Source organism: Primulina eburnea, chromosome 3 (genome assembly GCF_022965805.1).
Source record: "Primulina eburnea isolate SZY01 chromosome 3, ASM2296580v1, whole genome shotgun sequence".
In the NCBI taxonomy this organism is placed as follows: Eukaryota; Viridiplantae; Streptophyta; class Magnoliopsida; order Lamiales; family Gesneriaceae; genus Primulina; species Primulina eburnea.
In genome coordinates this window covers 6,864,090-6,881,781 of record NC_133103.1, presented here as the reverse complement: position 1 = coordinate 6,881,781, position 17,692 = coordinate 6,864,090, and the positions used below count along the sequence as shown (strand labels likewise).

Genomic DNA, 17,692 nt, shown 5'->3' with positions numbered 1-17,692 from the left:
CTTCGAACATTTTTCCTTATGATCCAAACCTCCATAAATAATTGTTCCACTTTATTTCCAAACATAGGAATCATTATGTGTTAACAAGTTCAAGAAGTCAAACTATGATGCAGATTTCGGTATTAGAAACAAACACAGACATAAACACACCGAAATAAGTGATATGCAGAACAAAGTGTTATGTAGACGAGAGTCACATTTTGAACACGCGAGACAAAGTTTTATATCACGTGAGCTACCAGTTTAACATGTATTATTCACTTTTAGATCCTCGATGTTGGTGAATTGAGGGGTCAAGTAAGACAAAAACATCGTGTTATGAAATATGAATGATCACGAGTCAGAAAAAAATATTTGAAATGATTTATAATGGACTACAAAGAATTCATATAATAATTTGAGTGAATCATTTTTATAGAGCGATAACTATTACTTATTAGCTGTTACATGGATCCATTGTACTATCACGTTTGCATGGCGACATGCCCCTTTTTTTGCTACTTAAAAAATGTTATATCAAGATACCAAAAATAGAAGTGAAATTTAGGAATGTTTTGAAACTTTATAGAGAAGAAAATGTTTTGCATGTGCGCTCCCATTATGATTTTAAAATTTTTGTTAAATTTTACCCAATTTACTGGCTCACAAACCCCAAATTCATACGAACATATTTACAAATTTGCCCCCGGAGAGAACTCTCCATAAATAGCACCCTCGGAACCCAGTCACCGGAACAGTCATAATACCGAGTTTGGGATTTACTTCCGCGAATCACTTGCAAATTCCGAAATCAGTCGGGGCTAGGGTTTTTTCAATTGTATCTGGCTACATGTTTGGGGGATTCAGGGTTGTAAATAGTTGAATTTGTTGGTTAATATATGGCTTGCGTATATATACCGGTACAGAATTCGGAGGAGGAGGTGAGAGTGGCCCTTGATCAGCTCCCTCGCGACGCCACGGATATTCTTGACATTCTCAAAGCCGAACAAGCCCCTCTTGATCTTTGGCTTATAATTGCGGTGTGTTCATATACATTCCCTCCGTGTGTATGTGTGTGGTTTTCGTGTTTTGTTTCTCTCTTTTTTTTGTGTGGCTTTTGTTTCTGTATATTTTTGTATGGAACCTGTATTTGTGTATAAACATGTATGCCAGAATTGAATGTTTCTTGTCGTGCTTCATTCAAATAACCATGTGTGTGGGTGAAACGTTAGGAATTTTGCGTTTAATTTTGTGTTTACTTGGTGTGGATTGTGATTTCTATCGGATTTGTGCTTGGATGAATGTGCTTTGGAATGGAAGTTGGAATTTTGGATGAGCTTGGAAAGATTTTAATGGGCTTTTGTGCTCAAGATGTTGCATACTTCAATATTTTTTTGCCAGTCAGCCTACAGGGGCTGTCTTTGCTGTGGGCCTTCGATCAGAATACGAATGAGATAAAAAAGGCCATCATTAATGCAAACAAGGCAATTAAATAAGTTCACCTCACTTTCTGGTGCATAATCGTTTTTCGGTGTTGAATTTTGTGTTAGCACAGTTTGATTTTTCCCTGTGTTCGTGTTTGAAAATGGCAATGTACTTGGTGCATTAAAATTTTTTGTTTGTGAAACATAGAAATTGTGAAATAACCATGTAATTTTGCATGTGTTAATATCCTTTTGTTCCCTAGTGGTTTGTGCTATGTCCTACTGATATATTAAAAATTGTATGCTATGCTCGTTTACCATCGGTACGAGAGACTTCGACATCTTTGTGCATGACGGCTGAAAAGTACAAAAAAACTATATTTTTTCTAAGGTGTAGGTTTATTATATGCTATGATATGAACACTGTACAGATTCTTGTCGATGCCAGTGCATGTTGAATTTAATTTTCCCAAAATTCTAAAAAAATTTACTTGTTTGTGTGCAGAGAGAGTACTTCAAACAAGGCAAAATCGAACAATTTCGGCAAATATTAGAAGAAGGGTCTAGTCCTGGTATGCATTCTGGGTCTTTTACTTCTCGCATTTGTTTAGGATGGAAGGATAATTATTGATTTTGATGACTGTATCTTGTTGCCTTGCCCATTAGTTCTTTTAGATATTTCACTAATGGTAAAGTGTCATTGCAGAAATTGATGAATATTATGCAGATGTAAGGTACGAGAGGATAGCCATTTTAAATGCTTTGGGGGCTTATTATAGCTACCTTGGGAAAATTGAGACTTTGCAAAGAGAAAAGGAGGACCATTTTATACAGGCTACACAATATTATAATAAGGCATCAAGAATTGACATGCATGAGCCTTCAACTTGGATTGGGAAAGGTATTTACAATTTTCTGTTGCATGTACCGACATAGTGACACTTTTCTACGTCTTTGCGACAACAGTTACTTGGATATAAAACAAATCATTGTCATTGCTATTTACATCTTCTAAACCTCGTGATCAAATTAGTTATCATTCATATCGAAATGCAAGCACGGAAAAACATCGGTCCTCGTGGTCTTAGCAAACACAATAACTGGAAAAACAATAATCATTGGACAAAAAATTCCTCCAAAATGACCAAGTTTTTGCCAATGTTACAGATTTTAATCTTCCTCGTCGAATAAGTAACTCACTTTGAGAGAGAGAAGTAGCTTAATATGGACATTTCCTGATAGCTATAAAAGTTTCGCCTTAGGGAATAATATTGTCTAAGCAGCAATAAAAATTTGTTATTTACCTTTTAAATTGTGACAAGCTATTGTAATCCGTATAATTCATAACCTATAATGCTTGTCCCACATCGGTTGAAAATTAAAGTTTAAAATAGTTTATAAGTGATTTCTAATGGACTCCTATAGTAAATTGGATTAACCGTTTGTATGAAGTTGCTACTATATGAGCCCATTGTGCAGTCACACTTGTGCGTGCTTGGGTGTGTGGCATGACAGAGTGGTACCAGAGACGGTCATCAACAAGAACACCAAAATATAAGTGCTATGTAAGATAAATTGCTACGTGTATGATAGTCATCTCTAGATTTCCAACATTGGTGGATCGAGGGGTTTGGTCGCGATGAAGACGCCGCGTTATGTACAAAGAGTCATTGTGATGATCTTGTCCCACATTGATTGCAAATTAAAGTCTAAAATGATTTATAAGTGGCCTCATGACATTGCCTATCAAGAATATTCTCTTTCCTAATAAATAAATGGAATTAAACCTAATAAATAAATGGAATTAGAAGTTAACATAAGCTTTTTAAAGAGAAGAATCTTCCATTTTGTCCCATGTTCTGTTTAAAAAGGTAGTGCACTTCCCCCCTTAACACCATTATTATGGCAGGGGCGGAACACTTGTGGGGCCATAGTGTGCAATTGCAAAATTGCCCAGCCCAATATCTCTTTCCATTTATGCAATAGTAGAAAATTAAAAACGTAACCCAAATTGCGATATAGTAATGTAAACATGGTTGTTACTGTTGCAATTTGCAAAACCTAATTTCTATTAGGTTTAGGGGTTCCTCAGTCAACCGAACAAACAAAACAATATGTCTCAAGTTTATGATATCGGATTTTGAGCTTTATGAGGAGTATCGAAATGTGTTTCCGTTGTCTGGTATGGTTATTTTTATTATTCCTATGATTTATTGAAGTTTGTTAATTTGGGTATACACGAAAAATTTGCGTTTTTTGTTTATATTGAAGTAAAAATTTATTGCTTGAGAAGATTGGTATTTTGTAGTTACACGATGATTACTATAAGAGTGTTCCTTTATTATGTTCAAGCATTTAACTCGTTTGTGTATTTAGAAATTTGTGATTTGAAATCACATGTTTATCATCATGAACAAATGGATATTTTAGGTATGAATTTATGTATTTAGTTCACTTAGTATAGGCCTTTTTTGACGTTTCTAATTGCTCTATTATTCTTGAGTTTTTTTTTTCAGTTTGATTTTTTAGGTTAAAATTTATTGCCGTTGTTCTTTGTTGATGATTATTTTGTTTTCAGTTTTTTATATAATTTGAATGATATAGATATTTTATTTGATTTGTGTATTTCGGTACCATGTTTTTACTGATTTTTAACATGAATTATTGATTTAATTTGGGGGAATTTCTCTCTATAATTGCCAAAAAAAAACTTATACTCGATTTTTCTTGTAGGTATACTGCAATGAAAAAAGAAATTCTTTTATTCTTTAATAAAGAACGTGATGAATCAAAAACTAATCCAAATATTCCACAAAAGTCATCTCTCTTAACTTCAAAATCATCGTCAAATACTAAAAGGTCCAGATTTGATAATGAATTTGGTATTGAATCACTTTGCAAATGGAACAGGAATTTTTAACCAATATTGTGGTTATTTATATTGTGATAGGGATTGCTATGGACAAGTTTGATATTTTGAAGAATCATAGGCTGCAATTCAGCAGGAACTTTACATAATGTGTTATATTTTCCTTTTGTTTGTGAACTTATATTACTTTGAACTAAATTTTGCTAAAAAATAATTTTTTTTGCTTATGCCACTATTTTAAGATTCAGCAGCGGTAGTCTTTTGATCTGATTGATATATGCTCGTTTTGGCATTCAGAGATACTTTTGAGTTTTAGAATCATGACATTCGTATGGGTTTTAATTATGTTATATTGCCCTTTCTGTCTGATTTTGAGCTTGGACATGAATCTTTCAGTGTACTTCACAACATATACCGAGGTAAATTTAATTAAGGATAGCCCGAGAATGTTGAGCCCAAATTAACCTGCAACTTTGTAGAAAGAAATAATGATGTGAGGGAATTTTTGGATGAGATAATAAATACTCGATGCTTTCTTTCTATCTATATTAGAAACTTTTTTGGTATTTTTGATGCTGCCCCAAGGATTTCTGATCTGTGGTTTATATTTTTCTCTTGCTTGTGGTTTGTTTGCTCTTCATCACTGTTGGCAGGTCAACTTTTACTGGCCAAGGGCGATATCGAGCAGGCTTTTAACGCCTTCAAGATTGTATTGGATGGAGATCATGATAATGTTCCTGCTCTTCTTGGTCAGGTATTTGAGCTCGTAGCCTGCCATCATATATGGTGATGCTTGTTAGGAAACTTAGATAGTTGTCTGTTGCATCTTCCATGGATACTAAATTCCTAACTTTTGACTACGAATTCTAAAAGTAGATTGCTATTTACCAGTTCAAAATGAATATGGAGCTGAACTCCCTTTTTGAATTTCACGACTATATTTTTAATACTCCTTTCTAGTGCAGCAAGTTTTCTTTCTGACAATATTATTACCCTTTTTTTTCTTTTGTAGTCTGCTTAACATATTTGCTTAGTTATGTAAATTTTTTACTTATGTTGGAGTTTTAGTTTATTGGGCAAATCTATATACTGCTAAAAAGATTAAAAGATATATCGATATGTATTTGTTCATCCTCCCTTCTAACATCTTCCAATTGAGTTCTATCAAACACGAGTTGAAAATCTTCTTGGCTTTGTTCGGACTAAATGTTTCATGCTTCATTTGCCATACATCTCAGCAGCTGTTAGAATAAATGTTTGAGTGCATATGCTATGGAATTCCATGGGCTCAATGTTTGTATCATTAAATCGACCTTGCCATCATAAGATTATCTGATGTCAGATAGCCAATCATATGCAGGCATGTGTTCACTTTAGCCGAGGTCGCTATTCAGAGTCACTTGAGTTATACAAGGTTTGTTAATTGTTCTTTGTACTTCAAAATTGCTTCAGCATCTGGGTTCGGGGATGAGGGAGGTGGTTTGGGGTGGTGGAGAACTCCCGCCTTTCCAGACTTTATGTTTTATGAATTGCTGAACTTTAACAATTTTTATTTCCTTGCAATTATATGCGTGGTTAGAGAGCACTGCAAGTGTATCCTTGGGCTCCTGCTGTAAGACTTGGAATAGCTTTCTGCCATTACAAACTGGGGCATCTTGAAAAGGCAAAGCAATCATTTAATCGTGCTTTACAGGCAAGCCGTTACTGTCTGGGGTTTGCATCTACTTAGTTGATATCATACACAGCTTTAAATTTAGATTGGCTTCATGTTGATTTAAGCTTATGCTTTGACAAATTCTACACTCAGTTAGATCCCGACAATGTTGAAGCTCTTGTGGCACTTGGAATTTCAGACCTCCAAACGAACGAAGGTTAGTTAAGCTTTGGAGTGCGGAGTGCCGATGTTGAACAGGACAAGATCTACAGATGGATATGATTTACTATTTCTCGCTATGTTAACTGTTGATTGATGGACAATTACATCTGATTTACCTGTTTCATCCACGGTCATGTCACCAATGAAGCAGCAATCTAATTTATTGTAATTTCAGCTTTATCTTCTTCCACTTTTTGCATTGAATAATGTTTCCAAGCATGTCTGAGGATCACGTGAAGCATCAATCCGATTGTTTGCAGTTTCTACTTTCTGCTGTTTTATGCCATACTTTGATTTATGCGTATTTGAGAGTTAGATGAATTTATAAGCTTGGTCTTGGAATTCTAACCAATTCTTCCTTGCTTCTTACATTGTAAAAAAACATGTTTTCAGCTGCTGGTATTATGAATGGAATGGAGAAGATGCAGAGAGCTTTTGAGATATATCCATTCTGTGCAATGGCACTGAATTATCTGGCTAATCATTTCTTCTTCACGGGACAGCATTTCCTTGTTGAGCAGCTTACTGAAACTGCACTTGCAGTCACTCTTCATGGCCCAACAAAGGCACATTCTTATTATAATTTGGCTCGGTCTTACCACAGCAAGGTTAGAGAAATCACTATGTCTGCCTATTTTACAGTACTTGCGGATATCTTGTTTGCCTTTTTGTAAACTTTATCCTATTTTGTCATATATAAAATATCGTTTCTTATTTTAAAAAAAGAGAGAAATCACTATGCTTGCCTATATTTTATCAGTTCCTGTTTTCCAATTTTGGTTTCTCAAAAATATTTGAGAACGTCCATGCTCATCTCCCTTGTTCTTTTCCTCTAACATTTTGATTTTTCCCATCTTGGTACCTGATGGACCTAGTCACCATTTAAAATTTGTCATGTTTATAATCACTTTCTTGGATAGACTCCTATGCTGTGATCATACGGTTAATTGCTTTCTTGATTCCAGGGGGACTATGAGAAAGCAGGGATGTACTACATGGCATCTGTAAAGGAAAGCAATAATCCTCGTGATTTTGTGTTGCCTTACTATGGTATGCTAATTGTCCTTATTTATATTATACTGTACTGAGGATCGGTTGAGCATGGAAGTAAAGTGGAATGCAGATGGTGTGTCAGCTTTAACTTTGAAATTTAAATAGTCATAGGATCACAGATATTGTGCTATTTATTTCCCATAGTGTAAGCATATTAATCATTTAAATCAAAATGAGAACATTTTCAAGACATATCATGATGTCTCTAAATGCAGTGAATCATTTAATAATTGAATTAAGATAACTAAGCTTTGATGCAAATGATGAGTACAATTTCCACTTAATTAATTCTATATCTTCCACTGAAGAACTTAATGTCCATAATCTTATGACTCCAGCTTGAATCTGGATATGTACCTTGTCTCGCTTCTAAAGAATGATATTCACTTTCTCAATTTTTAGAAAAATTTACGTGTAAGGTGAATGAATGGTTTCAATTGTTTTAAATAGGTTTGGGGCAGGTTCAACTGAAATTAGGAGACCTGCGAAGTGCCTTGACCAATTTTGAAAAGGTTTTGGAGGTTCAGCCAGAAAATTGTGAGACCCTAAAAGTGAGAGTTGACAAATCTGTTTTTTTTTTTAAATCTTTCCACTACGTGGTTTGTGTTTGGAAAAAAAAACTAAAAATCATATGTTTTGATTAGGCTCTTGGACACATTTATTCCCAGCTTGATCAGATTGAGAAGGCCCAAGAACTATTCAAGAAAGCCACAAAAATCGATCCCCGAGATCCTCAGGTGACTATGTTGATTTTTCTTTTTTATTCAGTTAAGTTTTCCAGTTTGATGGTTTTTAACTACTTATATTGTGGCAAAAAGAATCACGAAGGTCAAGATAAATGTGTCATTCTGCTGCTATCTTCTCAGTCCTCTTTGGAAACATGAATAAGAGTAGGCTTATAGAACAGGAAATAATTCTCTAATATTATAACTAGATTCTAAATGTTAATTTATTGATTAAATTATAAGTTAATGGAATAAAAGTTTCTGGAGTATCAAACTTCAGAAACTTGGACAATGTAATATCATCTACTGTAAAGACGCATAATGCCGGGGAAAAATTACATGGAAATGGAAATTTTGCATGTGTTTACAGGGTTTTTGGTTGTTCTAATGGAGATGAGCTCACAGACTTCTGAGTTCTGATAGCTTCTAAATAGAATTCTAATAGGTTCATTTGGATCGGAGCATCGATTTTCTTTTTCTGTCCTTGATACAGCATGCATTAGTTTGTGTTTATTGATGTCAACTTAAGTATAACGATTTTGTAAGAGAATCTTCACAAAGTCTCAAACAGTGACTTGAGATCTAATGAGCTTCATTTACATGCTTCTGCCATTGATTTACAGGCTTTCCTGGATCTTGGTGAACTGTTGATTTCAACAGACATTATTGCCTCATTGGATGCCTTTAAAACCGTAAGAAACTCTCTACTATAGTATATTGGCTTGTTTCCAAACTTGATCTGCACAGGCAGATCCATAATTCAGGAAGGGGAGGGTGAGAGCTGGTCATGGAGAGCGCCATATGATAAAAAAAAATTGGGTGGGGAGGTGAAACTTGAATTGTTGGAAGAATTATGTAGAAAATTTCAAAAAAATTTGGTGCTGAAAAATTCATGAATAACCTAGGATTTGAGTAAACAATTCCTCATGTTTGTATCGATTGTAGTCTTAGGTAAAACAAAAGGCCAACTTATTTTTCAACTTTCCAAATAAGAATGCATTATATTTTTGCTATCTTGTAGACTTGTACCACCATCATTGAAGTTCTTTTGTCTTTGCTTCTGTTTGGTGTACCAATAAACTGAAAGCTGAACATTATTTTCCAATCTGCCATACCATAGAGCCATTCTTCTTTCTAATGGTTAGAAGGCCTGTAAGTCCCTAAACCTTTTATCTTTGACCAAACAGTGGAAGTTTTTTTGAGAACTTGCCTATTCAGGACTGCAATACAAGAAGAGCTGAGTATTTACTGCTAGAGAAAGCCAGTAGGGAGCGCACACACACAAGCATACTCTTGTAGATTTTATAATATTTTTTTAGAAAGGAAACACAAAATTGGAAGTTTTCATCTCAAGGCTTCTTAGGCTTTTGCAGTAATAATATAGAGTACAAAATGTAAAATGCAAATAATCTTGTTTTTTGAGGGCCGAACTAACTGGATATGGTGCGAAACTCTCATGAAACTATTCAGATTATATCAAATTTTCTCAAACTTGTTTCTTGGCAATTTCAAATTTGAAATTTGTTCACCTTGTAGGACTACTGTTAAGAGAATTTTATAATTTCCTATCTCAACAAGTATACAGTGTCTTCTGATTCCCATTTATTGGTGAGATGGATTATTGGATACCGATGTAACGTTATCCATAGAGAATATTTCACTGTTTCTTCTTCTGTACATCTCTGCGGTTTTTCCCTGTCAAAATGTGTATTTTTGTATTTTAATGCTCTTGTTCACTTGTCTTTCCATTGTTTGGAGTATTTTGACTTATGTTTGAAGACATATGGGTTAATTATTTTTTTCCCATGGATAAGGATTCGAGGAAACTCAAAATGGTCAGATCCATTCCCACATTATCTTCAGCCATCTATGTGGCATTTGATTTTTCTTCTGGCATCTGAAACACACCACTACATTAACTTTATATCCTTTTTGTATTGCTGAAGTCTGTTTTCTGCAGGCTCGTAACCTGCTGAAGAGGGGGAACGAGGAAGTACCTTTAGAGCTACTTAACAATATTGGGGCGCTCCATTTTGAAAGGGGAGAGTTTGAGGTTTGCTTGCATTATTTACCACTTGAATTTAATAGCTTAAGATTCCGGTCAGTTCGAATTGAATCATTTCTGAGGTGGCTCGATGTTTTGTTACTCCAGCTTGCTGATGAGACATTTAATGAAGCACTAGGAGATGGTGTATGGTGCAGCTTTTTTGATGCTGGAGGAGAACCGATTTTAAATTTGACACAATCAGATGCTAATGGAGATGCTCCACATCATGAAGATTGGCCAAGGCCTAGTCGTAGAAGACAATCCAGTTTAATTAATAACATGCAATATCCTGTTGATGCCAGCTCTACCATCCATCATTATAAGGACTTAAAATTATTTCATCGACTCGAGGAACATAGTATATCAGTGAATCTCCCTTGGAATAAAGTTACAACACTATTTAATTTTGCTAGAGTACTGGAGCAGATGCATGACACCGAATTAGCCAACATCCTATACCGCCTGATATTATTTAAGGTATTAGTGGCTTTCTTGTCCCTGCAGTTTTGTTGAAGGAGTGGAGTTGAGTAGTTTTGTTATTTTTTGTAGTACATGTAAGGTACCACAGTAATTGTGCAATTTATGTTGGTTGTGCATCTTCCTGAGTTGTATATTATACTTCCATTCAAATAATTAATTGAGTTAGTGTACTAATTATTTTGCAATTAGGCCATGTAAACCACGCGCTATCAAATCCTCATTCAGTTACAACCTATTTGTTAGTTGATTAGTTTTATTCCTTGGACACAATGTGTCAACAGATATAAAAACTAGCAAATAATGTTAAGCCGTTTTTGTCACTTTTTTAACTAGAAAATTATTCTTGATCATCATCAGTGACATTCCCGTTCTGTTTCAATGCCCTGTATTTTGGCATTCTTTTATGAGTTCAAATAAAAGTTAATTGGTCCATCTTGGGTGCTTATCTTTGGATTAGTGTGGTGTTTGGGGATTCTCAATCAACGGTGGTGTCTGGGGATACTCAATCGACAGACCATACGGATGCTTCTCAATTTATATAGCTGTTAGAATAGGCATCGGTAGTTTTACGAAACTTATGATCTCTTCCAACTGGGTGATTTGTTTGATATTGGTATTATGAATAGTTTGATGAGGTTGGGATCATTCTAGCACATACTCCTGATACTTCCCGTGAACTTGTTTGGCTTGCTTCTTCTTGTAAATACAGTTGTTTCTTATCTTTGTTATTATTAATTTCAGTATCCAGATTACACAGATGCGCATTTGAGGCTTGCTGCGATTGCAAAAGCTCGAAACAATGTTCAACTTTGTCTTGAACTGGTAGCTATAGCTGTCTCTCAATATCATTTACTCATCCTTTTTTAGTATGTATTCTTATTCTTTGTTATAAATTTTATCCTTTAAAAATTTCTTTTTGGTCATAGATTGGTGATGCACTTAAGGCGGATGAGAAGGGCCCAGATGCTTTGTTAATGCTTGGTGACTTGGAGCTTAAGAATGATGACTGGCTGAAGGCAAAAGAAACATTCCGCAATGCTAAGGATGCAACGGATGGAAAAGACTCCTATGCTGCAGTTTGTTTGGTATAAACACTACCCTGAATTCTTTCACAGTTATATTCTTTGATTTATATAATTTTAGACCTTTATATTGTCAGATGCATTTGTTTTAGTTGTTTTCCTTTGGAATTATATAATAACTTACAACATCAGTTGAATTAACAATTTTTGTTTATTATGCACCTTCTTTGTTACTAGGGAAATTGGAACTACTTTGCAGCAAATCGCAGTGAGAGAAAAGCTCTTAAGTTGGAGGCTACTCATTATGAGAAAGCCAAAGAACTCTACACAAAAGTATGCAAGTAACTTCTTCACCTAGAAACTGCCACATTGAGTAGCTAGGTGTTTTTCCTCCTTTTCCTCTCATCATCATTTACCATCAAGTTTTTAGTTCTGGGATTCCATGTGGTAATAATGGCTTCCTCTGGCTTTGATTTAGTTATGTAGAAACATAAGTCCTCTTTATGCTTTATTCTCAACTGAGGTGTCGTTGCCAGTTTTTGCTTTTTGTCTTTCATTTTTTTTGGTCACATCTAGACTTCTTTTCATGGAAAATTTTGTGATATGCGACTATATATTTCATTTACCAGGTTCTGCTTCAGCATCCTGCTAACCTCTATGCAGCTAATGGCGCTGGCATGGTGTTTGCGGAAAAAGGTCAATTTGATATAGCCAAGGAACTTTTTACACAGGTCAACTGAACTTGATATTGAATAGTCAGAGTGTGAAGTAGGGATATTCACTTTTTATGTTTCTTGTTGCAGGTCCAAGAAGCTGCGAGTGGAAGTTTCAATGTCCAAATGCCAGATGTCTGGATTAACCTTGCTCATGTTCACTTCGCTCAAGGAAATTTTGCATTAGCTGTGAAAATGGTTGTTCGCCAACGCTATCATTTTTCTGATTAAGATGATATAAACCTGTCTTAACTGTGTATATTTTATAACATTTTACTCTTTTTTTCAGTATCAAAATTGTTTGCGCAAGTTTTATTATAATACGGACAGTCAAGTGCTTCTCTACTTAGCGCGTACACACTATGAAGCTGAACAGTGGCAAGATTGTAAGAAAACCTTACTACGAGCTATTCACTTGGCCCCTTCAAATTACACATTACGATTTGATGTAGGAGTTGCTCTACAAAAGTTCTCCGCATCGACACTTCAAAAATCGAAAAGAACTGTGGATGAGGTTATCATCCTTGATCTTATCATGTTTTGTTTCGACTTATATTGGCGGGAATTCTGGTATTATTATCTTTGCAAGTTTCCATTTTGCTGATAAGCAACCACTAGATGAGCACTTCTAGTCGTGTGATTGTTCGAGTGTTGAGTAACTTTGAAATTGCAGGAACTATACTGGTTTTCAAGATATTTGATGTCTTAAGTATCATATAAGCCTAAGATATCAGGGCCAGTACTTGAATATTATATATCAAACATATCAAAATCAGGAATTGTTCCTTTATGTTTTTCCACGGTCCTTTCATTGAGCTACTTAATAGTTTTACTGCACTAGGGTTGGGCAAACTGTTGATTTCCAATTTTATAAGTTGAAAAAACATAAGCCATCAAAAACGTTTCTGTGATCTGATTATGGAAGGAGTGTCCTCTGCTGTTGCTCTTAGTTTTCATCCACTGAATAGATCATGACATGTTCGCCTTTGTCAATGCTGAAGGTTTTCTTGTGTGTATTTCAATAAAAGCATTTTGACTTTTTCAGAATCCCTCCTTGGAATATAATTTATGTTTTAAAATTCATTAGCCGAGTACTGCCATCTTGTAGCGATTGTTTCTCTGTACCAATTTTTCTCTTGTAACTGGTGGGTTGTTCTCATTCTGCCTTTGAAATCTCTCTATTCCTTCCTCTCTCTCATGTATGGTTTATTTATGACATAGATACGAGCTACAGTAGCGGAGCTTAGGAATGTTGTGCGTTTGTTCAGCTTGCTGTCTGCATCTTCAAACCTTCATCTTCATGGGTTCGATGAAAAGAAAATTGAAACTCATGTTGCATATTGCAAGCACTTGCTTGAAGTAGCTAATGTTCATTGCGATGCCGCTGAGCGAGAAGAGAAACAGAATATGCAAAGACTGGAAGTTCTGCGTCAGATGGAGCTGGCTGAAGAATCCCGCAGAAAAGCGGAAGAACAGAGAAAAGTTCAGGTAACTAACTATTTATTTGTTGATGTCTTGTCTTACCGAGAGTAATTTCTCCATCTCTTATATTTGATGACATAAAAAATTTTAACAGCTGGAGAAAAGAAAACAGGAGGATGAGCTGAAGCAAGTTATGCAGCAGGAGAAGCATTTGGAGCGTATCAAGGTAAGGGTTGTTCATTATCTTCTCCTTGGCATATATTTGCATTTTTTCGTAAACTTTCTTTCACTGTCCTATTTATTTTTTATTTTCTGCTTATTGCACTTTGTAAATCATAACTGATACGGCCTTCATGCGACATTGTTTGACTCAAATCAATGAGAATAGTATTTTAAAAGTCAAGCAAAAATGCGGAATAAACAAATAAAAAAACAATTGATTTTTGAAAGACAAGATAGGTTGAATTCAGGCTCGAAGCTTTCATTTTCGATGGATGGAAAAAAACCTCGACCCAATGTTAGAAAAACATGAACCTTGGTATATGATGGATTAGTGAGGACGCCACCCCACACGTAGGCAAAGCACAACGTGATGATAAGCGATATTTCGAAAGCCACGAGGATCATACTTTGATAAGTTCTTCAAACGCCCACCAGATTGAATCTTAATAAGTTTGATTGATATGTTCAAGATGAACAAAAGAGAAAACTCTCCAATATATTATTGAAAACTCAAATACGATTTTTTTATCTTACAATTTCGCATACATGTATATACAGTAAAACCTATCTAAAATAGCTATACTGGGTTCATATCAAATACTAATCAAATAAGTCCTAAAATTAAAATAAATGAACAATATTAAGGCTCAAACTGACAGAGTAGACCTTCAACTAAATTACATAATTATACATGCCCGATAATCAAATAACTTGAACTTCTAAGTATAATCTTTCAATCTTTTATCATTTTTGAACATGTTCATATCTCATCTTCGTAGTATCTCATCTTCCACTAATTTGTGAGGATCAAAGTGCATGAAAGATCCTCCATCAATATACTTGTTGGACGTGGCAAGTGTCGTCTCAATGAGTATCACATCAGTAAGTCCTCGATATGTTGATATAAATTGAAATGAAAAGGTGCAATATTCATATAATCATCTTGACTAATAAGTCATTTAATTCTTCGTCGCCTTTCTCCTTTAGAAACTTTGGAGGACTATTTTTTTCCACAAATTTGTGCTTGCGTTTGTTCAGTTATTTGGCAATGTACTTGAAACTTCCACTATAGGCTCTGAAACGGAAATGCTATCTTCAAAGTTAAACATCTTCGAGGCTAATGCTTTTAAAAGACTAAAATCAATACCCACTCACTCTTTAGGAATCAATCACCGGGTCTCAAAAGCATTTGTTACCTTTCATTTCATGACCATTGTTCCAGTTGAAGCTGTGTTAATGGAGAAAATGTTGGGGATTAGTTACTGCATGTGACATGGTTACAGTTGGTTCAAGTTCTTGTTCAACTTCATGAAAAAAGTCTGTAATGGTCCTATTTACTGTGGAAAAATTGCTGGGAGAACTATTTTTCACCTATAATTGATTTTACCTAATTTTTGACCTTTAAATGAATAATCTCTTCGAGTTCCAAACCTGCGACAATCCCTGTATTGCAATAATTTTTATATGTACTGCAGGAACAATGGAAGAGTACTAATCCTGCTCCAAAACGAAAAGATAGATCCCAGGCTGACGATGAGGAGGGTGCCCATGGTGAAAAAAAGAGGAGAGGTGGAAAGCGGAAGAAAAAAGATAAGAAATCACGCTACGAATCAGAAGAAATGGAAGCTGGGGTGGAAGATAGAGAAAACATGGGTTATGAAGACGCATATGCAGACACCAATGCGAGCTATGGAGAGCAGTATAATGAATTGAATGACATGGAAGATAACCAAGACAACGTTCCTCAGGATCTCCTTGCTGCAGCTGGGCTCGAAGATTCAGATGCTGAGGATGTTGATGTAACTCTCTCTCTCTCTCTCTCTGCGCTCCCCCCCCCCCCCCCCCCCCTTCCTCTGTATATGTGTATATAGTACATGCATATACTTTATCATATATATGCTCGACCGAACTCCTATGCCAATGGTAACAATATAACTCTAATCTTTAAACTTTAAGTAGTTTAAGCATTTCGATTAGTGTGTCATACACACACTATCAGATAGCATAATATACACACATATAAATCCCCAACCATATATGTTCGTACATATAGATCCTTGTGCATTTGTACGTCCACTTTAGTTTTTTCTGTGTTCTTTGCTTCCGTTTCATCTCAAATCTGAATCCCCAACTTGGTGTAGGCTGCATCTTTGAACATGAGTCGACGAAGAAGGGCTTTGTCAGAATCTGATGACGATGAACCAGTGCAGGGACAGCCTGCAGAGCCAGATGAGATGGAGAGCGATGGAGAAGTTGGAGTTGATCCAGGTGTTATGGTTGATGATGAATAAGTAAGAGCCCATCTGTCATTGTTGAAATTGCATGTTGTTTGACGTTTATCGTGAAGTCCTTCAAATTCAAGATACTTTGAAACCGGGTAGGGAGAAATATGGGGTTTTTCAAAAGATTATATTTATTATATTGGATAACTTAATTGAAACTTTTAGCTATAAACTTCAATTTATGACAAGTTGATTTCTGAGGATTGCTATTTTCATGTTTGCCTGATGTAGCTCATCAATCTAACATCTATGAATATGTACATTATATTTCTACATAGTTCTAAATGATATTTTTCGACAAATTTTATAAATATTGTGTTTTGCATCGATTTGACTTGCCTCATCATTTTTAGGACAGTACATCTCAGAGTGTCGTGAGTTTTTAACTAAAACTATCACCGACGCACGCTTTTTCATTCATTACGATTACATGTTTATATTCGTTAGACTGCTAAAGTAAATGACCATTTTAGCATATTATAAATGAAGTCTCGGACGTGTTGTATAATGAAATGGAACGTACATGATCCTTATATTAACGAGTAGTGTGGAAATATTTTCGAAAAATAATCCATTGATAACCTAATGAAGATCCAATGTATATCTTCGTTAATGTATATCGTTACATCATACAAATTTTCAAGTATATGCTTAAATATTTTAGTATACTAGTATTATGGCATACGTACGAATTGAAGATTGTCATTGTTTGTTGCTTTTGAGAGTACGGCATCGAAGGTTCACTCGACCCTATCTTCTGCTGGCAATGTCCGCAAGGGTCGATCTAACGGCTCGGATTTTTTCGAGTCAATTTTTTTTTTTTTTTTTTACATGGAGATGAGCCTGGATCACTCATGTGGAGTAATCCGGACCGTTCATTGTCCGTGCAGACAGTGATCTTACGGTTATTAGAAAACCAAATCATTTATTTTATTCCCTTTGAAATTACATGTCATTTTAATAAATGATTTGATTTTCTAATATCATAACTGATGTTAGATAAATTTTATAAATGTAACGCTCCAGATTCGACGACTGTCCTCACTGTACCAAGACGAGTCTTTCCAGCGTGCTTATGTCCTCACTCACACGCACCCTGGAAAACTTCCCAGGAGGTCACCCATCCCAAATGTGATGAGCTACCGAAAAGAAGATGCACCTTCGTGATATGAGTAGTACCAATTAAATCTTTTAAGCCCTCTTCAACTGTTCAGTCCATTATATTGCACAGTTTCGGAATCCCTCTCATTCCCGTGTGGGTCGGTTCATTCATGTTCCCTCCACCTAGAAGCCTGCCAGGAGCCGCTCATTGTCCGCGCAACTGATGGCACCGGCGATCACCCCCCGCCCTCTTCGGCCCCGGGCCTCACATGCCCACCAGCTTCCGCTTGGTTCGTCCCCGAACCACACCGTACAATGAGAGAACCTGGCTCTGATAGCAACTGTAACGCCCCAGATTCGACGACTGTCCTCACTGTACCAAGACGAGTCTTTCCAGCGTGCTTATGTCCTCACTCACACGCACCCTGAGAAATTTCCCAGGAGGTCACCCATCCCAAAATTTCCCCAAGTCAAGCA

At 35.8% G+C, this 17,692-nt stretch overlaps 1 protein-coding gene across 1 annotated transcript; it reads left to right on the top strand.

The window, feature by feature from the left end:
* The first annotated feature begins 658 nt into the window (after positions 1-658).
* Positions 659-16,325, top strand: LOC140825842 (protein CTR9 homolog). The gene is made up of 24 exons (XM_073187840.1): positions 659-1,019; positions 1,909-1,975; positions 2,110-2,304; positions 4,926-5,026; positions 5,633-5,686; positions 5,852-5,965; positions 6,080-6,143; positions 6,542-6,756; positions 7,114-7,198; positions 7,652-7,752; positions 7,846-7,938; positions 8,550-8,618; positions 9,887-9,979; positions 10,079-10,450; positions 11,195-11,275; positions 11,380-11,538; positions 11,713-11,808; positions 12,105-12,206; positions 12,279-12,386; positions 12,478-12,702; positions 13,410-13,676; positions 13,765-13,836; positions 15,308-15,631; positions 15,974-16,325. The coding sequence occupies exons 1-24, from the start codon at positions 879-881 to the stop codon at positions 16,121-16,123; spliced, it is 3,348 nt and encodes a 1,115-aa protein (XP_073043941.1). The 5' UTR covers positions 659-878; the 3' UTR covers positions 16,124-16,325.
* Positions 16,326-17,692: the final 1,367 nt, after the last annotated feature.

What these genes read in the sequence shown, in the direction of transcription:
- LOC140825842 (XM_073187840.1), top strand. Translation starts at nt 879, where the DNA reads ATGGCTTGCGTATATATACCGGTACAGAATTCGGAGGAGGAGGTGAGA. An exon ending in AGTCACTTGAGTTATACAAG is followed by an intron (nt 5,687 to 5,851) that starts GTTTGTTAATTG and finishes ATGCGTGGTTAG; the next exon opens with AGAGCACTGCAAGTGTATCC. An exon ending in CCAAAGAACTCTACACAAAA is followed by an intron (nt 11,809 to 12,104) that starts GTATGCAAGTAA and finishes TTCATTTACCAG; the next exon opens with GTTCTGCTTCAGCATCCTGC.